Source organism: Dromaius novaehollandiae, chromosome 1, assembly GCF_036370855.1.
Source record: "Dromaius novaehollandiae isolate bDroNov1 chromosome 1, bDroNov1.hap1, whole genome shotgun sequence".
Classification (NCBI taxonomy): domain Eukaryota; kingdom Metazoa; phylum Chordata; class Aves; order Casuariiformes; family Dromaiidae; genus Dromaius; species Dromaius novaehollandiae.
Genome location: NC_088098.1, coordinates 209,799,108 through 209,823,714, shown reverse-complemented (window position 1 = coordinate 209,823,714; position 24,607 = coordinate 209,799,108). Strand labels below are relative to the sequence as shown.

The 24,607-nt window shown below is 39.4% G+C and overlaps 1 protein-coding gene across 3 annotated transcripts in view; it reads right to left on the bottom strand.

Annotated features, from left to right (window-relative positions):
• Nucleotides 1-24,607, bottom strand: part of GRM5 (glutamate metabotropic receptor 5) — a 281,955-nt gene that overhangs the window by 31,211 nt on the left and 226,137 nt on the right. For all 3 annotated transcript variants that reach the window (XM_026109169.2, XM_026109170.2, XM_026109171.2), the window contains exons 5-8: nucleotides 21,393-21,639; nucleotides 15,618-15,786; nucleotides 11,962-12,088; nucleotides 2,092-3,031 (exon numbers count right to left, since the gene is read on the bottom strand). In XM_026109169.2, coding sequence (XP_025964954.2) covers nucleotides 2,092-3,031; nucleotides 11,962-12,088; nucleotides 15,618-15,786; nucleotides 21,393-21,639 — 1,483 coding nt within the window. The remainder of the gene's footprint in view (nucleotides 1-2,091; nucleotides 3,032-11,961; nucleotides 12,089-15,617; nucleotides 15,787-21,392; nucleotides 21,640-24,607) is intronic.

The window sequence follows — 24,607 nt, the reverse complement described above, 5'->3', positions numbered from 1 at the left end:
TGTTGATGGCATGAAAGCCTTTCCCCAAGTTTCAGATTAAATGCTTTAGCTCTTTATATCTAGGTAAATATGCCAATATATCAACTTTGTGCTGTCTCTTCATTCCTACACACATGCATCTGGCACTCTGAATGCTCTTCAGGGCTGAACGCATTTCCAAGACAGTGCTATTTAAAAAGACATCAATGTTGATGATAATCCATTATGTTTTACTAATACCTGTCTTGACTGCAGGTGTTACCTACACATTGAGGCATATACAGAAATGGAAATAGAGTCCTCACAAAGAAGAAAATACACTTTGTATTTTAGGATATTTAATAGCAGAGTACACTCCTTACTCTTCAGAACACAAGATTTTAGAGAAATATCTACCAAAACTGGGCCTAAACAAATGAGTCCCTCCAAACAAATCTTTCCTTCCCATCATCTATAACTTCATCTTGTCCAGGTAAAAGGTCACAGGATGACAGATAAGATCTGCAGAAAAAGTGAGGCAAAATAACAATGATTCCAAAGAGGAAGAATGTTCCTTTATAGAGGACACGTGAAGAATGCCTGTGTTAGCCAGCTCAGAAATAGCCAGAGAGCTTCTAAGCTCAACATCTCAGGTCAGCTCAGGTGTACAGGCAGAGGATGTAAAAGGGACATTTCAGGTAGCCATCACTTAAACTGACAAAGAATTCATCATTTTAGAACATCATTCTGCCCTGCATCTGGAAATTGACTGGAAAAAACATTGCTTACAGATCATACCTATAAAATATTTGTAACAAACTAGTCATTTCTGTACCAATTAAAGATCTCTGAAAGAGAAGCATTAGTAATAATGTGACAAAGTCATATCATCATTTTGGCATAATCTGTGCTCTCATCCTGAAGTTATTACTGATGAAATCCTCCTCTGGATATAAATCGTGGTTCATAAAAAAATTGAGGTATAATCCCCCCTTGTTCCATGTCAGCTCCAGTTGCCACCATTGCCATGTCTAAAAATATTCATATTATCAACCCTAAAATCCATGTGTGTTTCAGTGAGGAAGGAAATCTAGCTACCTTTCACTTCCAGTCCAGACATACATAGCTGAGAAAAGACAAAACTGTTTCTCTGTACTTTCGTATAGACAGAATTCTTTGTTTATACAAGCAATTAAACAACCCCAAATCATCCCCATAACAACCTGCATCATAAGTGAAAGGGATTGTAAGAAGAAAGTAAGCCACTGGGCTAGGTGCGCCCATTGGCATTCTGTCTCTGAAGCAGGACAGTATCTCCACTCCAGAGGTCTCCTTTCTCTTCAACATCCGTTTAATGTAATTTTTCTGTCCTGAATATACATGTTGTCTTCATGACCACCAAATTCAAACTCTTCCTTGGGAAGAAACAAAGAAGTATCTGGCAAGGGAATATCTAGTCAATGTCAGGAAGGGTGTCAAGAATGGAGGCTGAGAACAGCTGGATTCGATGGAGTTAGGAGGATGAATATAGAAAAAGGTATCAGAGAAAGGTAAAGAAGAGAAGATAGATAAGGATAAAAAGAAAGAAGGTAGGAAGAGATAATACAAGAAAGGAAAATCAAGAGAATAGGGGAGAAAAGAGTCACATGAAACGAATCCTTGGAGGCCTGAGAATGGCTGCTTACGATGCTACTTGTTTTGACTGCTCCACCTTGTAGCATTAGCAACAACCCTGTTGACTTACTGCTGTGGCTAGAGGCAAACACAGTGGCTATGAAATTCATTCAAGGAAAAGAGATTTCAAATGAGTGCATTGAGGACAAGGCAATTAGTTATATTTCTTGTTCTTTTTTTTTTTTCTCCTAAGATCTTGTTTCCCTCCCTACAAGTGTACAAATGGCACAGCCGGTGCTTCCAGCCCTGTTTGCTTATCACTCTATGCTCTGTTTTTGCACAGCCTTTCGACTAAACCAGCCTTCACCTGAAACTGCTACAGAGCAGACTTGATCATGTCCCAATGAAGAGGTGAAGGAAATTAATATACTTCCCTTTGTCCTTTCACTATTGGTACTATTATTTAAGTCTCAGAAGATCACACTTGCTTCCCCACACTCATATATTAGCAAACTTTACCTAAGGGTTTCACCAGATGATCCCCTTCTTTTCCACAGGTTCACCAGGCTGCTTGAGCGGCTTGCAGCCGAAGATGATTTTCCATCCCCTACGTGCATGCGGACCACAGTCGATGTGGTGAACGCGCTCCGTACGTTCCTTTCTGGCTTAGCAAGGATGATATAGACCTTGGGCACAAACATACAGCCAAGGGCCACCGTGGCGCTCAGGCTCACTGAGAAACACATGGTGATTATCTTGTAGTTGCTTCCGAAATAGATTGGCACAAAAGCCAGCCAAATGATGCAGGTGGTATACATTGTAAAGGCAATATACTTTGCTTCATTGAAATTAGCGGGGACATTTCTTGTCTTAAATGCATAAAAGGTGCAACTCAAAATTAATAATCCATTATATCCAAGGGGAGTTACAACACCTAGGTTGGTGGTGTTACAAATCAGGTAGACCTCTCGGATGCTTGGGTAATCATGCATTATATCTGGTGGCTCCATTATAAAGAGAGCAACAATTATGCCTAATTGGATACATATCAAGATAAATGCAATAACCAGTTGGGCACAGGCACTCATGAACCTAGGTTTCTTTGTACAAATTTTCTTCTTGCTGCCAGCCAGGATTCTTGCAATGCGGTTGGTTTTAGTTACTAGAGCAGAGTAACTCATAGCTGGGGAGAGACCAATGCCAATTCGTTGAAGGTAACAGTAAATCTGTTGAGGTTTTGCGATGAGACAGAAAGTGCACAAGTAGCCCAAGCAGATGCCAGCTAGAATGATGTAGCAGAGTTCTCGGCTGGATGATTTGACCACTGGAGTATCACGGTACATTATGAATATAGCTGTAACAAACAAGGTGGCCAGCAGACCTAGGCATGCAAAAACAACTGCTGCAATTGGTTCAGGATCACCCCATCTGAGATACTGGACTGGGATGAGATCGCAGCCTACAGAAAGAGAGATAGAAAAAAAAAAAGTAAATTAAAATATGTAAGAGTGATATTCTTTAATGATACAGTTAAAATTACTCCTGATATTTCTCTTTTTTTCTCTTGCAGGAATGTGCCATTATCATGGATGCAGGCTAAGATGATGTTGACATAATGGCACAATAAATATTTTTCAGTTACAGTTTATTTCAGTAATATGGCTCATCTATTTGTAGTCTAAGATGATGACTGCAAAAAATGGCCAAACTGATTGAGATAAGCCATGTCTCATCACTATGGGATTTTCATTTTAAATTATTTTAAATATAATAATTCATAAATAAATTTCACAATCAAGTGACGTTATTTTGGTGCAAAATGCTCCATAGCTGTCTGTATACTACGTGCACTTCAAGGACCAGATGTCAATCCTATTAATTGCATTATATACTATGGAAAATATTGGTATTTATTTCACGATTGTGGGCAGAAATTTTACAATTGCTAGTTGGCATGAAAAAAGAGTCTTTCTTTCTTAGGAATGTTATCTTTAGTCTAACAAATACTTTTCTGGAGTCAGAATTGCAGATGATATGCAATTTAGGATGGCCTATTCTCCTCACTTAATCATTCATTCAATTTTTGAGACGTCTGGGGAATTAAAGCCTCATCTAACTCATGAAATCAAACTATGCCAATAAATTAGTGTCAAAGCTGAATTAAAACTGTGCACCCCCTTATAAGGATGCTTGTTTTCAGTTTAGGTATTGGTTTTAGTAAGGCCGTTTTTTGTACAAGTGTCGTGGAACGACAAAGCAACAGACATGAGTAAATGTTGGCAGAAAACCTGTTGCTGGCATCCTTCCTCCATCCTTCCTCCCTATGTGCACTGTAAAGCATGGGTACTGCTGGAAGCCAAAGGGAGGAAGGGGTGGAAGACCTTGCCACTCTGGCATGCAACTTTTTGGCAAAAGGAGACACAAGCCCTGCCAGTCAGGGCAGGACCTGCTGAAAGGAGGTGACGGGGAGGAGGGAGTGCAGCCAAAGGCTTTTCTTTCCCATGCACTTTTATGTAGCTCGGCTACCTTTGATTTCAAAATCTAAGTGACCTTATAATTGAACACTGTCAGAAGCAGCTTGTTGACTCTTGCCTAGGTCTAGATTTTTGGCTTGGGCTGGTCAGCCTGACCCTGGGTGAGCAGTGGCAAGTGACTTCACCCCATGGGGGTGGGGCGATGGGCATATTCGTGTTTTCAGCAGTAGGGGTAATCCAGACAAGACACTGTCTCATGGGCATCTGAAAGCCAGGCAATCCAAATTAATTAGGGAGGCTGGAACCTCAGTGACATCGGGGCTATAATTTGGGAATTTGTACATGCAAGGTCTATGCTTGCCTTTTCCTCTACTTTCAGTAGATCTTACTGCTTCCCCCCCCCCCCCCCCAAAGCTGTCAATATCACTGACATTCTTAATGGTAAAAATCATTCCATGGAAATAATATTAGTTAATATTGTTAATATTAGTCCTAACTCCTTTCTCCTCCTAGGAAAAAAAAAAAAGTATTCTACACTTTTCTACAGTGAATGTTATCAAAATATAATTACCTAAAATATGGCAGTATAATCAATAGATTGTGTGGCAAAGATACCAGGCAGACAGTTCTGTAGTCTTGCGGAAGTGCTCGAAGCATTAGAGGCACCTCATCTTTCACATTAGTGCCGTTAAAATACATGAATTTACAGTCACTCTAGTGTAACAGAATTTTGCTCTTGGTTACTAAGTGCATGTTAATTTTCCATTCAAATTTTAACTGCTTTGGTGTGAAAAGCTTTCTGTTGAGATAATAAAGTTATTGCCATGTCTCAACGTAACAAAGGCATTTAGATTTTTATGAAACACTCTCATTAGCATTAATTGAAGATACCTATTTGACTCCTTCTGGTTGTAAAGGGTTTACTTATTCAGCGTGAAGGAGATATGGGATTTCATTCTGACTTCATCAAGACTAATAAAGCACAGCAATAACACTATTAAAACCAACATATTATACTGGAAAAAGTGGTGGAAAAGCAGGTCAAAACCAGCAAGCATATGCTTTGGTGTGTGCAGACATCCCCCATGTGGGTTCTGCGCTGGGAAATTTTATGACTAAGTGACCTTCAAATCCATTTCCAATTTTACCAAAATTCAATAAATGTATTTTGGAAACAATTTGTTACTAGCTTTTAATACTGCTACAGAGTCCTGAACAGGAAATTTGGAGAAAAAGGGTCTTTATCTGTCACCTGACCCTTACATGCAGACAGTGATAGAAAGACTGACTTTTATGCGGTTCCTAACATTGCAACAGAAGTGAATCATAGCCAAGCATTTATCATCAGTATCAGACTATTTCATGCCTTTCTTGCTTTATTACTCTTTTGCATTCTCTTAATAAAATTCCTGAGAAAATAGCTGAAAATCTGGCCCTTTTTTTTTTCTCCATCATTAGGTATACTTTACAAGGAGAATGCCTCAATTAAGATTTAAGTGCTGGATATTCTTCATAAAGCAATGATTGGTGAGGTTTTTGTAAAACAGCTTTGCAACTGATGGTTTCTGACAATGGCGCTTTTCAGAAAGAGACAACTAGCTCGAGTAAAAGAAATGTGGGGAAATAGCACTGTGAGTGTTTTAGTTAGGTAGATGCCTAAGATTAGACCAATGCAAATGCTAAAAAATGTGTAACACAAGACTTCATTCCTATCCCCAAAATATGTGTACATTCAATAGTCATTTGGACAAGATCCTGCCCCACAGCCCACCTCTTACACTTCATCAACATCTCCAAGCACCTGGAAAGCCTTCTTTCCTGGCTGGCTCAGAAACTATTGGTGGAACAGAGCCAGCAGCCGTGTCTTTCGGTCCCTGCAGTGTGCTGAGGCAATCTTTGGCTTGTAGAAAGGCTGTTAGGATCCAGTCCAATTTGGAGCAGGTGTAGAGTTCTACTCCGTGCTCAAGAGTGCACTGGTTCTGGGACTGGAGCCCCAGTAAAATTGACATAAAACTGCCTCTATGTTCCTGAGGCCAGAAACACAGCAAATGGGAACAGGGTACTAAAAGATAACATGTGAATAGCAAGACAAGCAGATATAAAAATTAGTCATTTTTAACATGCTAGGAAAAGGGAGTCTGAAGGGAAGGAAAAGGGAGTCTGAAGGGAGTATCTAGATTGCATTAGCTGGATACACTGTGCATTGATTCTATTAAAAAAAAAACCCAGCAAATTACAGATGAGGTTGTATAAGGATTTTCAGCTGGGGGGAAGATTCTTATGTTTTGAAAAAATATTTTGATAGTCAATGGCTTGAGTAAATTGTGCCATAGATGAGGAGAGGGGAGCACTTGAAGGCTTGACCACTGCCATAACTCCATTAGTATCCTGTACTTATCCACTCCGTGCTCTCTCTGTAAACTTTTTGCCCGTCTTTCATATTGCTTTAAAAGTAGGTCAGTCTGGTGGAACAGTCATCTGGTGGAATAGAACTCTATTATTAGTCCCTGTTTTCTGGGGATTTGATCATGTGAAGGGAATTCAATGACATCTACTAAATGGGCACCATGAGCTAAAGCTCATGAATCTGCACACGGAGACGAAAACTGGTTGAAAATTATGGTGGTTTTCAAAAGGCCTAATATTTTCCAGTGAGGTATAGGATCCTGGACAGTGTATTAAACGTCCCAGCAAAAGACTTGGTTTTCTTGATAATTTTTCACAGACCCTCTCAAAGAGCAGGAGTCCAAACACCAAGGCTAAAACCACTCTAATCTAGCAACATATCAGCTTTGAATGAGACTCTCCACACAGGGTTTAGCACACATTATTCAAAGTATATTGATGTCACACTGTTTGATATTTTATATTAATGATTCTGAATGCCTTCCTATGCATAATTCCAAGGAATGGGAGAAGGGAAATCTTGATTAGTTATTTGGGTTTTCACATGTGGAGAGATAAGATGCAGGAAGGTAGGAGTCAGAACCAAAATCCAACTGAAGCTGGCAAGGAAGTTTCTTAATGATGAGAAAACTTTGGATAAAATCCAACATTCTTGTCCAAACAGACAAAGCAAGAAGAAAAATTAATCTCTCCTCTCCTAAATGCTAGCTGAGAACATCAGCTCCCAGACCTCTCATGACATATGCACCAACTGAAGTGAGTATTAAATTCTGATGGTTTTACTGACAGTAATTTAAACTATTATTATCACCAGTTCTCTGCCCAGTTTGGTCAGGAGCTTTCATAGCTCCCACACTACCAGGGCATGTAGAAATGACCATGCACTGCCTTCTTGGCTGCTGCAGCTGCTGCAGCTCCCAGACTGGCACATTTAACAAAATTGCTGGTAAAGGTAGATTTGCACAGTCAGTGGAGGCAGGTGAGGAATGGGCACTTTGTTTTTTGTCACCTCCACAGGCCAGGAATTGGGATCAGTAACATCTTAAACTGTGACAGCTGGGGCATCTGTAGCTCAAGAGCTTAAGTGCCAATACAAATATATTGATTTAGTTGTGCTTGTAGTAAAGGGCAAGGACATGAATCTTAGGATAATACATATAAGTTACTCTGTGACCACATGGGAATTTTTTTCTTAATTACACAAATGAAGAAGCTGAGCAGAGGGACTGGAACAACTGATGAATTGTAGCAAACGGGCCCATCCTTATGTTAGCTTTGATGCTTTGATTTAAGTTTCACCAAAAAATTCTGGCTACTTGAGTTGTAAATGTTTTCTTCAGAATATGTTGTGTTTGGCAAACTTATCCTAAGCTAAGGCACAATCACAAGCAAATCCCGCTGGCCTTCTTGACAAGTCTCCAATGAGCCCAGGAGCCTCCAAGGGCTCCTCAATGAACTCTGAGTTCCTGAACCAGTTCACTTGAGCTTGAAGTGCTGAGTGGATAGAGCTGGAGACCTGCGGTATGAACGGACTGGAAGCTGAAGGCAACATCTTACCTGGAACAAAAAACTAAAGGAAGAAAAGCCCGGAAACCAAGCAACGAGGAAGGGAAGATAATGACAGCCAGAGATCCTAGTTATAATATTACCACCTAAGCCCTTAACTCACCTTCATGTTTTTCCCCAAGGGGCTGATGTGAGAGTGGCTTATAGAAATGATTAAGTTCAATTTGGAATTAAAAAAAAAAAAAAAAGGAAAGAGAAAAGGCAGGGCACAGAAAATCAGTGTGAAAATCTGACTTTATCTCTGCTGACGTGTATGCTAAAAGCAATCGCATAAAAATTGTGTCCTTCTACCCTCTGCCTGAATTACAGCTATACAAATTATGGTTAAAAGCAAGATTTTAATAATGTTTCAGTGGCAAAATCAATGTCAGCACAGGCTGGATTCTGTTCTGCCTCATGGTCACAACTGTCAGACAATTACTAAAATTATTGATGGCTGTAACTTTATTACGAGTGATGATACAAGAAAGCAGTTTGCTGGTAACAAAGAGCTGCTGTTTGAAAATATTTCAAGTGTAGACATGCATGATTTTGCCACTCAGGTGGGTAGGATCCAGCATGCCCACTGCCTCGGACGCCGATGGCTTCTGCCGCAGCCCAGACCCACACATTGCAGGAGGGGATGATCAGCCCCTCCAGGGACCCACCGAGTCCAGGCATCACCAGTGCCCTTGGCCTGGCTGGTGGTTCGCATGAGCCGTGACAGCCAGCTGTCCCAAACTGTGCCCAAAGCCAAGACACAAGTGACTCCTGGGCACTGTCTACTTGCTGCTGATCTTAGTGACAGGATGAGCAACAGCCCTCCAGGTGAGGGAAATATTCATATTTGCTTCTGAGTTAGGAATCCAGACTGGCACAAGCCTGGGCTCTGAAAAGAGCGTGCTTTGTGTGGGATACAGCATCAGTGTCATCAAAACCTTTCTTAAAAAAAGAGAAAAGAAGTTGTTGTTTATACTTAGCCTTTCCGTTCAAGGATTATTTGGATTCTCCAGCTCTTATCTGGCACTTTCTGACAGGAAGACAGGATGATGATGTCAGTATCCTAAGTTTATTGTGCCTTATCAGGTGATAGCATTTTTGTAACTATAATAAAAAAACATGTTTCTGATGTTCAGCCCTACCCATGAATGGCAGAGAACTTCTCAAGACCTTTAAAATATTTCATCTAGTTTCATCTGAATCCAATTAATAACATAAAATAGCCAGCATATTTAAAGTATACAGGGAATGAGAAAAATGTTAGTAGAGCCTGAAGACAATTCAGGTGTCACTGAAATTAATATCATTTACATTCCTTCTTGTCTCTGAAGTCACTAGAAAAACTTTGTTTCTGTCATTGTTGCGTGCTGTCACAAAATCTTATAAAAAGGGAATAATCGTCTCTTTCCCACCTCAAAAACTTCCTTAAACAAACGCTGGGCCAAGATGTTCTTGCAGCCACTGCCAAAGCTCTGGGAGGCTGCACAAGACTTACGTGGGCTTCCCAAGCCACTCTTTTTGAACGCAGAAGGCTGTGACCTCAAATTGATTTGGGTCTTCTGGAGAAGCAAAAGGCAGTTCTTGTCTGCCCACCAAAAAATTCATTGCATTGGGGTTTGGACCAGTCATGGTAAGAAAATCTCTTTGTGTCAAAACATATCTATTTCTTTCATCTCTTTCTCTTCCTTCCGCTGTGACTGTCATGCAATGAAGTGCTTTGAGGAACAGTGAAGGGGTTGGCACGTACTTCTGGACCTAAAATTCTGAGCTTCTGCTGCCGCATCGCTAACGTAATATGGCTCAGTCATACTGACTCCTGCATAAAGGGGTGCTCTAATGTAGGGGTGTCGATAAGACAACACACAGGAGAAGGAGGTGAGATTAAAAGGTGCATCTTAATACTGTACCAGAAGGAAGAAGTGGGCCTGGGGTGCAAGCCAGGATGGTATGGATAGATTTGGGAAAGGGAAAAAGAGAATGATTTTTGTCTAAGGAGGAGCCTGGTACCTGGGGAATGTGGTATGCACAACAGACGAGACTGAAATTCTTGAGAAAGTACAGTATTGGCAGCTGACAACACAATATTGTCTTTCTAGCTTCAATTCCACTTGTAGATGGAGATGGTATACCTTCCAGTAACTGAATTAATCAACTGAAATTCTTCCTTCTCTTTGTCTTCCCCATTCCCTTTGGACTTTCTATACTTTTCCTTCAGATCTCAAAGCGCTTTTTCTGTTTCGAGAATAACTTTGTTTTCCTACACATACTGCACCCCTTCCCTCTCCTCCCCCCTCAATTCTGATATTCCACAGATGGCTGGGGAGGAAAAAAAAAAAAAAAAAAAAGAAAGGACACATGAAACCCTTTCTGCCAGCAAAATCCCTCCATTCCACATTTTACATAATGATGTCTGTGGCACAAAATGTGTGCTGGTCACTGAGCAACAGAAAGATGGAGCAAAATTTTGTTGTGTTAGCCAAGAAAGGATTTTAAAAATGGTTACATCAAAGTTCAGATCTCTGGCAAGCAGTTAGGCACTGCTCTACAGTGAAAACCTTTTCAGGTGCACGGCTGATTTACAGGGAGGCACAGACTCAGGTCTCTCATCCGAAGCTGATACTGCAAGGAAGACATATTCCAATGAGCTTTTTATATATGTAGCCTTGTGGAGCTGACATTAACCAAGACATGGCTTTATCTAGCAGGATGCTGCAGAATCAAATGCGAGGACATTTCAAGGAGATTGGTGGATGCTTTGTAAAACTGAAGGGAATTTTTCTTGCCAGAATACAAAATCTCTCTCCTTACTTTTAATTCACATTTATTACTAAAGCTTATGCTGTAAACAAGGCTAGACTGAGAGGCATTTTCTTTACAAGCTGCAAAACTTGAGACTGTAAATATGATCATAAAAAAATACAGCTCAATATATTGTATGGATAAGCTGGGAATAGACTTTTCAAAATCTGGTTTTGATACAAAGCTAAATAAGATCAGATGTAGCCATTATGTGACTAGAGAGCTAGGTGGGGACTAAATGGCCGTGAAGCTACAAGGACTGGTATCCCATTACCAGGAGCGCACATATCGGCGGCGCTGATAGAGGCCTCAGGAGGGGTCAGCTTCCAAATACTGCCTGGTAAGTTTGTGCCTGGCTAAGGAACAACGGCGAGGTCTTCTAAGGAACATTGTTTGGCACTCATGTTCGGGGGTTGTTTTTGTGTGCACACCAGCTTTGGCCCCTACGAAGGCATAAAATGCATGTCTAAATGCAGAGGAAGAGTTTGCAAAATGCAGCAGCACGTGTGTTACATGAAGCAGCTGGCTTGATTAAAAAGACACTTTCCATTAAGATGATCAGAGCTGGGTAGCCTAGGGATCTACTCCATGGCAAGCAGAACATAAGCCCTATATTTTAGCAGACTCTCCGGTGAACAAAGGACTATTGCAAACCTTACTGTGTTTGGACCACTCATGCTTTTGTCGGGATTTATTACAATGACTATTTCAAAGCCTTTCAGATGAAAAAAAATATATACACACACACACACACACATATTGCACAACTATTCTGCATCTGTTCAGGAGAAAAATAAATGTATCTAAAATTTGACCTCCTTTAATTATTTGCCTGACAGGACTTAATTCTTCTATCTGTTAGGTGAAGGACAACATCTACACAGCCTGTTTGGCATCAGGTCAGGGTTAAATCCAAAACAAAGACTAGGTTTTTTTCTAGGTCTAGTAATTCAGGTCTGTGGAGAGCAGCTGAATTATGCCAAAGATTCCTGGATTAGGTTGAGGCAAGATGACAAATACCAGTCTTAGGTCAAATTTCAGCTTTATCTCTAGGTTCAGTTTTACTGAAGCAGTCCTCATAGTCATTTGCATCTGGCACTTAAATTTTCAACTTAGCAGATGAATATTTTCGCTGACAACATAAGCACAGCCACAACTCATTTACCTGTAAGGTCATCATTGGGCCAGGAGCCGAGCTGGCAGGCCTTGCATGTGTATTCATCAGAGACATATTCATTCTCTTTACAAGGCGTGCAGGTCCAACAACAACTGACTTCTCCTTTACGGATCACCTGAGACAAAAATCAACATTTGATTTAGCAATACAAATGAACATTCATCTTGCAGCAGTTGCTAATATAACTTCAGGTATCTCTTTTTTAATACAGGCATTTTCTTTTATGGAAAAGAAACCTCTTTTTCATTATATATTTGCTGATACAAAATGTGACCCAGGTTCTCAGTTCTTACATCATATATATATATACTAGAAGAAGGAAACCATCAACCCAGCAGAAGTATAGCTGGAACTGCAGAACTACAGTAAAACATTTTTTTCCCTCTCTTGGAAGACAATTTGCAAAGCTCAAATCTTAGAGAAGACAAAATGTATACAGAAGCCAGTAGGTGATATTCAAGGTATATAATTCACTCCACCGTGGTTCATACCTTGCACATGGAACCATGTCAGCAGTGTCATTTCCGTAAGGGTTCATTACCCAAAGATTTTTCATGCTTGTTTTTCATCCAGTTGTGAGTGATTTGTTAAAACCGATGTTTTTCCAGACAACAGACTGAATGTCCCTTTTTCAAAAGCATTTAAATTTGTGCATTGCTAATTAATGTTTAACAGTGAGGATGCTATCTATGTTCATTTTAACATCTGCCTTGATTTTCCATTTTATAATTTACTGCAAATATTGCACACTCGTGATTCAGATGCAGATTTTTCAAAACCTTTATTTATCATGTCTGGACACTGAAAACATCTGTGCTCCTTGTCAATACATCAAGAATGATGAGAAGACCTATTCTTTCCTTTGAAATAAAGTATTCCCAATCTTTCTGCTCATTACATTCCAAAAATTTATAAACAAATACTCCCATTTATAGCATGCAGACCTGCCTGACTTATGCATTTTTTGCAGTGATAAATTTAGAGAGTGGTTTCAAAACCAAATGTCACTACTGCAATTTTAATAAATGGAATCCAAAGAGTGTAATCAAAAAGAACTCTATTGCTCTTTCTGTATCTACAGTGAGAAAAAAATGTAAATTATATCTTTTTCATCAGCAATATGAGGACTTGAAAACTTCAATTTTTGGTTTTGTTTTTAAGATTGCAGAGTGTGAAAGGAAAAAAAAAATCACCTGAATAGCTAAATTGGCAGCAAGGCAAATGAGAGCATAAGTGATTTTCACAGCAAGGATTGAGACTAGAGCTACTTGAAAAGCGGAATATTTGTCCCCAGAAAAGCTGATACCGGAGACATATATTTTGTTAAACTTGACGTATTATAAAAATGCATCATTTTACAATGTATAAAATACTCAAGAAAATGAAAGGGCAAAATAGAAACAATGTGTTATTATCAAAACACTTTAACATTTTATCAAAGCAATACATTTTCAGTTTTCAGTTAAACTTTTCACCAAATCAATATCTTCTATAAAATACTTTGATTTTGACAAATCTGTCAGAGAATTGTTACAGTGATCGTTTCTTATCCTGTACCAGCTGTGATTTTGTATCCTCCTCCAGGAATCAAAAGAATTGTTCTCTACTATTAAGAATCAGGCCAGATCTTTTTATTAAATTTTTATTCATATACCTCTTTCTCCCTTTATTTCCTTTTTATTTTTTGAACAATTATTTGTTGTAGAAGTTTTAAGAGTAAAACAATTAGTCTATGCATCCGCCTTAAAGAAAACCCTAATTCTTTTTAAAACAAAAATTATTTCCCCTTCTTTGTCTCCTGTGTTATCCTTTAAGCATCTATCTACTTAAATAATTTTATGTCTTTACACTATTTCAAATTTACAGAGTCTGACCATGTTTGGATTTTATCAAGTCCTTCAGATGGGTATATCAAACGTTGCTGAGTGATAGCATACCGTTGCTTTTTTGTACGTTTCAAATTCCTTCACACTAAGTGAAGGAATTGGTCCCACAGAATTCTGCAGCAAAACCACTGCAGACTTCAGCAAGGTCAAGCTTTCCCCCCATTTGTCAAGACCATGGAGGAAAAGAACTGTGGAGCAGTGCTTATAGTCAATAACTTAATGTGGGGACTGAAGAACATTTCAGGGATTCATCCACTGAACTTGGAACCTGAAGCAGGTGTCTAAGTGTCTGATGCCTTAGCTTCATAGTGAAGAATCCTCTTGGAAAAATCCTTAAGCATATGGGCAGAAGGTGTTAGTGAGAGACTGCATTAATGAAGGTCCCAAGATAATTCCCATCACTTGAGTTATGGCAACTGATTATAAAGAATATCAGCGCCACCCAGTTTTGAAGTAATATCTGTTTGTCCATCACCATACTCTCAAGTAAATGAATTTGTGGCAGGAGCAAGTTGACAGCATACTGATGATCAATTCATCCCGCCTATCTCCACGTGTCTGCAGGAGGGATGTCCTCATCTGAACTAACTATCCTAGCTGGATGCCTTTTATAATCAATGAAGAGGAAGTACTGTCTCTAGGCAAAGATTCATTTTACTTGTTTCCAAAGCCTATTTTAGGATGAGATGAATCATGATCTAGAATCATCTATTTATTTCCATTGACTATAAAGAAATCTTGGAAATCTAACATAGCTGTAGATGCCTACGCTGTAGACATCTGCATTTGATCTGATGAAACTCACTTGCTGACTCTGCCAAAGACCAGCTAATGAATGAACCACGGTAACAATGTCCTAAAGCTCTGGAAGACTCAGACTGAAGAGATGAACTCACTCTCTGTTTTGTAGAACATGGTCAGCCCTCTGGTCCACCACTGTTGTAGCCTCTTCCCAGTTTTGAAGGCATGTCATGTTAACATGTTAACATGGGAGAAAAGTAACCTAGCTTCCAGTGAGACTTTTTTTTTTTTTTTTTTTTTTTTTTTTTTTTGTCTGAAGCCACTGGGTCCAGGCCCATCCCCTCAGTCCGTGGGCCTTTAAATAAATGACTGACAGGTAATCTATCTTAGCTGTTTTGCAGTAAAGTGTCATGTGATATTCAAGGAAAACAGAGTGCAAATAACATGTAAGATATACATCTACCCTCCTTCTTTACTGCAATATACAGACAGAGGAAGGAAAAAATGAAAGCCTAGGAAAAAAGGAAGCAATAAAACATATATGATTAAAAAATGTTACTTACTTTTCTTGAAGTTCTAAATAACAGCAGTTATCCATGAGTTCTGTGTTCTCTGAAGACACCACCAACTTAAGGACCAAGTTAAATTTTTCCAGTTATGTCTAACGCTGAATTAGTAGCAATTATTATTTATGATTTACCTACAATTTTACTGACAAGTCCCAGTGAGGGATTTGGACTCCACTGAATCAGGTTCTGTAAAAATAGCAATCCCTGAGCAACCCCCTGCAGACAATCCCTGGTCTAAAGCATTTGGAATGTAAGTATTAAATAGAGGTAGCATTTCACAGATGTAGGAGCACAAGAAAATAGCAAGATGACCATGATACAAGTAAGAAATGTATACATGAGGCTGTTTAATGTAGATGTGTGAAACTCTTTGTGTAAGAAACAAGAAAAACCTGATTTAAAATTTCAAGGCTGTGAATATTGCACATGATGAAAATAAAATCAGTACCTTTATCTGGCCTTTTTCACATGGCTCACTGCAGACTGATCTGATGATATTATTTTTCTCTGACCATATTTCATCATCATCCATTTTCAGCTCACCATTGTCCCAGCTGCCAACATTGATATAGTCAAAGTAGTCCTTCCCCATTTTCTTAAAATTCATGATTTCATACCTTTGGAAACGCAAAGTGGAGATACAGGTCAGCTTAGGAAAGCATCACTAAATACTTCGAATTAAAGGAACATTATGCAGTCAAAATTAAGCTGATTAAAAATAAACTAGGAGAAATTCCATGTGTTATGCTTGTCCTTGAGTCTCTCCTGATAATTTCTGTGATTTCACCATCTTCCTTTTTCTTTCTATTTTAACTTGAAAGTTCCCTGCAAACTTTGGGGTTAGTTAAATGAGCATTTGAACACTATTGTGTTTTTATTTAAGGAAAACAATGAAATAGACCAGACGAGATTTTGAGTAAGTTTAGACATTTTAGCTGGGAACCTTGGTTGTTCTAGGCTTCCTTTAGAGAGGGAATCTGAAGGCATCTAAACTCCAAAAATGAGGCAGAAGAGATCTAAGCCTGAGGGATCAAAAAAGACTTCCTGTGCTGTAAAACTGCATGATACAATTTCAAACTCACTGGTTGGTGTATGGGAGGCATCAGAATGGATGCAGGACAGCAAGAAGTCCCCTAGCTCCAGCCAGTCACAGGATGTCTTAAATCCCACCTGTCTGCAGCTTTCTGGAGGCCTCAGGGAGACGTTCTCACCAGGAAGCACAGCCTAGACCTTGTAGCTGGGCTCTTGGTTTTGTTTGAAGAATGAAGCAGAAACTCTTTTTTCTCTTCCTTTTTTTTTCTTTTTTCTCTCTTTTATTTATTTATTTTTTTTTGACAACAGCAAATGCTATTTCCACTCTTCTCCCCTCTTTCCTTTTTATGTGATTCCTCAGTGGTCAGAACACATTTAATTCCTCAGAGTACAGTATAGAAGGGAGAGGGAGAGGGAGAGGGAGAGGGAGAGGGAGAGGGAGAGGGAGAGGGAGAGGGAGAGGGAGAGGGAGAGGGAGAGGGAGAGGGAGAGGGAGAGGGAGAGGGAGAGGGAGAGGGAGAGGGAGAGGGAGAGGGAGAGGGAACTCATGCCTCAGTCCTGGACTGCTACCAGGTCAGATCACTTTGCCCTCAGGTGTTAATAACACAGCCACAGCTGATCAGAGTTCAGAGTCACATTTCAGGTGTAGGTGGACCATCTGCCCTCTTCCACCTTCCTCCTGCCTCCTCTTTAGCTCCCACAGAGTCATACAGAAATGCTGTGGGACAGCCCAGGACTCACTAAGCCTCCTGCGAGCATTGTAAGAGTCATGCCACCTTTCCTGCCTTAGAGACCACCCTCTTTAGTAATTGTTTGTAAAGAATGCTTGGGTAAATTGTGTAGCTCCTGAAATGATAATGTCATCCTTTTCTTTACCTCTTCTTTAGTGGCTCTTGAAGTAAATTGATTAAGCAACATCTCACATGAGATTCAGTGACGGAAAATAAGCAAACAACGTAGACCAAGAAGTAGAACACAGCCATAGGTTTAAAAACCTGCCTGCTCTGTAAACGAGAAGCCAACTTTTTCCTGGCAGCAGACGTCAAGTGAGTCCCCAAGGCAAAGCTCATCGACAGAGTTGGATAAAGATTGATATTATCAGAGTGTAATGTGTACAGTTCAATGTGCATTTAACTTAAAGAAACAGCACATTAAATCAAACAGTTCCTTAAATAAGGTACTGAAGAGATTTTTTTAAGTTTGAGGGAACTCTTTAGAGACTGGCAAGCACTAGGTGTGCTATAGCTCACACTAATATATTTCCCAGGCTGACATCAAAAGATTAACAATAAAATTCTTCCATGACATTTTTTTCCATCCATGGATCTCTGAGTGCTTTTCATCAGGAGATAAAGTCTAACCATCCCAGTGGGGAAACTATGTCAGGGAGCTGGTGTGTCAGCGCCGAAATGACACAGGATTAGAATTACAAAGAGCCTGTGAAAGAAAATGAAAGTAGAGCTTGACCATATGGGCAATATGCTATCATCTTGAGTTTTTCAGAAATAAGAAGGAATAAGCAATGGCACAGCTAGGAAGAAGAGTCACTGATAGCCCCTGGATTTTGGAATATTCTATTTTCCATCCTGTATAAAGCAGGAAACGTCTGCACCTTTGAGACTGACCTATCTTGTGCACCTAAAAGTTTAAGTTGGAGATATGAATGCCAGACTGACACAAATGAATTTAATTCCAGATAAAATATGCACAAAACCAAATAAACAGTCCAATTTTAGACATAATTAAATAGCACTTTTTTTTTTCTTCCCCCTGAGGTTCACAGGCATAGAAACAGCCTGTTCAAAGATTAGACATACTAACCCAAAAGTTAGCCCAGAAGCCCCTGTGGAGCCTTTATTTAGCCTTGCTTCCTAACATTGTAACACTGCTGAAAGTGTCGCTTTGTTAAAGCTGTCAGTTCAGAGTTTTATGGGCAGATGAACAAAATTACTGCCAATGTTTAACAGGATGCTGGAACCAAAACCATTATCCCTCCAGTAGCTGCAAACTAGTTCCATGAGTACATCCCACGGGGAATACTGGAAAGAAACATAACAAATTAAATATATCTATTGCCTCAGTATATCGTGTCTCTCAAAAGCCCTCTTCAGGGAGCAGGATTGGTGGACTGACAGTAACAGCCAGATTTAATAAGTCCATTGACCATTGCTGTACTGGAGGTTCATGAGTCACTGGTTCCCTGAAGCTACTTTGAGGTACCGCAGGGACAGTTTGTCACTTTAGGATAGGAGAGACCAGATGGTGCAATAGTGCATTTCCAGCAGTGAAAAACACTTGTTGCAAACTCAGTTTCAAAACAGAAGTGCCATGGAGTTGCTGAGAAGCCATATTTTATTGGTAGTACATGACCAAAACATTAACATCTTGATTTTCATGCCTTTTCTTGCCTTCTCAATTTCTTCTTCAGAGTTTCTGTAGTATTTACAAGTTACTTACCACAAAAAACATGGCCATTCCTTCCCTATCCATTTGCTTTTTCCATGTCTTCTGTCCCACCTAAAGCAAGCCCTCCACTAGACTACATGTCTGCTTAAAGCTAAGCATACACACAAAGGACTTTGGGATAGGGCCAGAATTTGAAGCATCTTGTGGGATTAATCATCTGTCGTATTAATGTGTATAAAATCAAAACCCTTTTGCTACACATCAAAATCCTGAGATATCTAGGTCAGAAAAAGCCTAGAAAGGCTCTTTCTGTTCTGGTTTTCTGCTTAACACCACCAATGTCACATTACAGCTGTGAGGATTTCAATTTCCATTTTCCAAAGCGAAGATGTAGCTATTCACAAAAGTCATCAGGGGAGACAGTTTATTCCAGCGTGATTGCACCATCTCCCAGCTGTTGCAAACGGCCTCTGACACCGCTCAGAGGACTAGAAACTACCCCAAAGCTGGGAATTAGGGATGGAGCTTCCTAAAAAGCCTTCTTCATGATTAAGAAGTAATTTTTGACTAAATGTTGGCCAGTTCAAGCACATAGACTCCCTTCTGAATTTAATGATGTGTCTATCATTGTGGAAGATGAGGCAACAAAGACCTATGTCTCAAAAGTAACCAAGCTTTGGGAGCCTTTTGCCCCCATGCACAGTGCATTAATTTGAGCAGACAGAGCCCTGCTGCATCTCACACACATCCTGGGAGGCTGGACTATCCAAAAGTCACATTGCTTGGTGGTGCATAATCAGTGCGGAGGCCATTTGCCCTTCACTGCAACACTGAATGCTCTACTGATGCTCTACTGTGTCTGAGCAAATGATGACATGTGATATAATTCCTTCATGATCTTTCTTAGAATTAAATAAAAACAACAAAACAAAACCAACAAATGCAACAAGTAAAATTAAATCATTATTGTTAGGTATGCCAAACTTGAGACAAAGGTAAAATTAAGGGTCTGTTTGCAACATGTAAGTGTTGTCATTGGTTTATTATCATGTGACATAATCATTTTTTTTTACTAGAGCCTTTGGTCTTTCTGCAAGAAGTGAGTGAAACAGAGATAGGAATAATGTAGGATGCAGTCCACTGCATCCAAGCACCTTTAAACCAAACGGAAATCCTTTAAGGGAAGTCTGGGATAAGTCTTTGAAAAAATATTGGTCAGAAAAATCCAGATTGAGCACTTTTTTTTAGAATTCAGCTATTTTTTAAAATAGAAACATTTAACAGAAGATAATCTTGCTCACCAAACCAGCTCTGAAAACATACATGAATCTCATAGAAGCTCTCAGTGCGCTTCCTTGGAGTCTGAGTCTTGCAGATTTCTAAAATGTGTGTCTCCAGAAAACTGGTTCATCCAGACTGCTCTGTAGGTGGATGTCCTGTTATCTTTTGGGGAGAATGCTGACATGACAGGTTTTCATATAAGATAAGAAAAAAGTTGGTTTTGAAATATCAGAAATATTCTGAAATATCAGAATAATACAATCAATGGAATTACCTTTTCCTGCACAGCTGTACTCTGAAGTTAATATTTTTCTTTCGGTTCACATTAGGGGCAGAAGACAAAATTTAAATAACAAGTGCACAGGATGAACAGATTTCCCTCTAGTCATCTGTTTACACAATTTCATCAGAAAGTTATTTGAAATGTTCCCAATAACATGGACAGAAAGAGCTACCTCAGTCAAACTGGAGTAAATGCAGTGAATGAGGCAGGGATCTGCCCACTGAACTACGAGGAAAAAATTAATATACTTTGGGTGCTATCACACTTGCTGTTCATCTTCTGACAGCTCAGTAGGCAGAAACCTAGGAAAAAAACTCATTACTCTTTTTAATATGTATTTTTGTAGGGATATTGCATATATGCATATTTCATAAAAAAAGAACAACTTCCACTATATTTTGTGTGTGTGTGTGTGTGTGCGTGTGTGTGTATATATGTATGTAAGTTATCAGCAAAAGCAGATTTGTTTAAATTCAATTTGGCTTAAAGCAACACAGTTTGAACTTTCTAAGGCAGCTTAGTCTGTTATGCATGTGGAAAGGCTTTGATTGGAAGATAATGAAGTAGATTTATAGTATAATCAAGATGGAAAAAAATGTCATACAAATCAATGCTTATTTTCAGTATTGTTTTAGCTTTGTCTTAATAAATGAACTAAGTCCAGGTAATTATTCAAATAATGACTGCTTGCCGCTTACTCAAACACATGCGTTTAAAGACCCAAAGAGAGAAAGCAATCTTGTAGTGGCCATCATGATCTACGAATATAAAGTCATATCAATACAAAGTCATATATCATAGTCTATGAATATAAAGTCATATACATATGATTAGTCATATTTATATATATGGTCATATATCTGACTGTATATAGCCATTGTATATATCACTAAACATACTCATATAATATAGTCATATATACATGGCTATAATTACAAAGATTGGTTTGCAGTGAGAAGTAATACCTTTAAAAAGTACAGGTAAAAAAGAAATCCGTACAGGCAGACTGTATGCCTGAAAGCTCATCTCTTTTTTTCTAAACATCATTTTAAACGTCATGTAAAAATACACATCAGAAATAGTTAATATTGGACAATGAAGCCAGTCAGGAAATGCTAAAATAAAAGTAGGAGATCTTAGTTCTGATGTTAAGTGTGCATGTATTTGCAACGTACAGTTAATATTTCTGTTATTAAATACTCTGACAAATGTTAACCTTACCTTCCCGGCGAGTCGCCGTTCTCGTCAAATAGGATCATGTCCCCAGAGACCCCAGTAAAATTCGTCTTCATGAGGGATTCCAGGAGCTTGCGACCGTCTATGGGCTTCATGGCGTCGCAGAGGCCCACGTAGCCGGGGCACAGCGACATCTGCATGTTGTGGAGGCCGTACGCCATGGAATATATTGCGTTGATTACAAAGCCCATTTTGGAGTCCTGCACGTGCTGCGTCCTCAGGGTCATCTGGCCTGCCAGGGAACAGCGCAAAGCGGCGGGTTAGGTGCGGGCTTGAGATACAATCAGCTCTTTAGATAGTTGGTGGGTTGTCTATCAATCGTGGAAAAAAGTCTTCTGAAGAGCCTCAGGCAGTTCATGGTGTGACACTTGTATCAGTACACACACTATTTTTTAAAAAAGAAAGGAATGAAAGAATAGGTTCTTTCTAAGCATAGTGCTATCCAGCCCATACCTTTCTCTGTGCCACTCCACACCTCCCATACAATGTTTTCAGCTACTTCTTGTCCTTCTTATTCTTTTTAATCTATCACTAATGTTGTAAAACAACATTCCAAGGAGGCCGGGAACTTATCACAGCCTGCAGAAATCTCTCCAAAATCTCAGAAGGCTTTTGCTGAATACTACAGGTGGAAATGTTAGTGATGGTGCACCCCGTAGCAAACTTGCAGGCCATACTTTAATCTCAGAGACATGGGAAACCAGTCCTGTGTGAATGTACTGATCAAGGCACAAATTCTCTGGCTGTACTAAAAGTGTCTTGTGCTAATAGCTCTTCTAAGTTCCTTGCCCCTCTCCATGTGCAAAATGGGGATAATGATGCGATGCAGGCGAATACATTCGAATGTTCACAAAGAGCTTGATGATGTGGGGTAGGCGAGTATCAGCCACATCTACCCCAGCGTCTCCTGTTTGCTCAAGCCAGAACTGGTTAACTTTACTTTGGCTTTTCAAATATTATGTCTGGATTTCTATTTTCTATTCAATCTTCTGTGAAATGTACGATAAAAATTCCTTCAGCAGCACCCTGAAGGGCTTTTTTATAACCCAGGGTTATTAATGGTATGGATTTGCTCGGTTGGCAGCACCAGTCCAGCTAAGGAAGAGGAGACTGGAGGTTTTCTGCCTCACGTGTCATCACAAAGCTGCCAGCTGCCCTCCAGCCACCAGGTCTTTGACACCCTGGGAGAGGGAGAAACTCTGCGAGCTGCATCGGTGCTGCTGGGAATTGGCTAGACGGCGGGGAAGATGTAAGGTCTGGAGCGGGGGGACAAACAAAGAGCTCTGCAATGCTGTTTTTTAGAACATCTGCAATCGCACCTGCGGGCGATTGATCCTGTCATAAAGTAGGTGCATCTACAAGCAGTTTTTGGAAGTGAAGGATGCCATGACCAGGCAGACCTAGTCACTGAAACATTCTGGAGTACCAAAAAAGTCTGGGGGGTAGCAGGGATACACAGTTCTTATTAGCATTGAAAATCATTGTATAGAGGTAAGTAAGTGAAGGAGAGGACGGAAAGACCTCTTTCCTTCTTGGTCTGGTGCTGGAACTGGCACTTCCAGTTCCAGTCCGCCTCAGGAGCAGTGATTAATGCTTTGGATAGTTAAGTGATATGAGCTGCAAGTATCTATAATGGAATAAAAACTCAGAAACAACACACTGTGTTCCTCGTTTGTTCCATTCTACCAAGGTATTGCTTTTTTCCCAATTAAAAATAATAGGCATGAAAACTGCAACAGTGGAGTACATGTAAAGCCAGTATTAATTGAAAATAAGTGGAAAATTGAACAAGCGTATTCCATTTCAATACACAAAACTTTAACCAATTATTCATCCTCAGAATTAACTGCTCACAAACCGTGCGGTTAATTATAGTAGCCATTAGAATGAATCAGATTTGCATCAACAATAGTATTTATTATGAAACAATATTTCGGCTGTTTTATTGCATATGATTGCTTAAAAATTTAATAACTTAATTCTTACAGGAACACTCTCCCCTGGGCTTTGTGCTTTGGATTTATAGAATTATAATTCTGACTTTCTTTAAACATTCGGTCTTATTCAGTGCACCTGATAATTTGTAATGAGGCTGCTTAGCTTTTCACAGAAGCTGCTAGGAATTGTCAATGGAGTTGTGAGGGATTTAGCTGTCGTGAGAATTTTAATATACTTTCTGTAGCTGGAGAAAATATTACCCCGAGATGCTAACTGGCTCACTTTGCTCTACAGGCACAAATCTGACCTGCCAAATTTGACTATCAGTTAACAGAACCTCAAGACTCTGTAATTAAAGGAACATCCCAAAAAAATGAGGCAAAAGAATTTTTTTTGCTCTTTAATGTACCATAATGGTGTCTTTAAAATTCCAATATTTTTAAAAAAATCTTTTGGTCTGTCTGAAAGTGGTTTTCAACCCCAGTTTTGCAAAGTTCTTAAGCATGTCAGACTTGAAGCATATAAATAACCATATTTACCTCAGCGATCCTTTCAGTGGACTTAAGTGAAGGGTGAATACACAAATTAGCAGCGAGTTTCTGATTCAGAAAAAAATGTAAAAATATTTTAAATCTATTTCTACAGCAAGTATTAGTTAGGCAGCCTTCAACACCTCTTTCACTTAAACAAGTATTAGTTCCTAATTAGTCTTCTCTGGAACTGAAGCCCACATTCTTACATTCATTCACAAGTGCTATCTGCAGTCAAGAAATTTTCCTGACAGAGGGTTGTCATGAGATTGACAGCTGGTGCTGATGACTTTAATAATGCTGAAGCCAACAACGTTCAATAGAATTGACTTTGTAGTTTAAACTTTTAATCAAGAATAATGTAAAGTTCTAATAGAAGTTGGTAAGTTCCTACACAATTGATAGGCAGAGGATAAATAAATATCTACGCACTGCAACACGTGTTTGCTTATAATATAGATAGTAGAATCATATTTTATATTAAATTCAAAAAGTATTTCCGTAAGAGATCTGTTTTTCTCTGCCTTGCACCTTCCCACAGGAGAAGACTTTACAAAGAAGGAAATAAGAGGTTTTGCTTTCCTGAGGGTTAGAAAGAGCCAACATGATACCATTTAATATTGGCGTGTAGGGATACGTCAGACATGATCAGATGGGTGTTTCAGCTCAGGCCAGGAGCGGGCTTTTGAAGTGAATCTCCGAGTTGTTCCCATTTGCTGTGCTTTGGTTTGC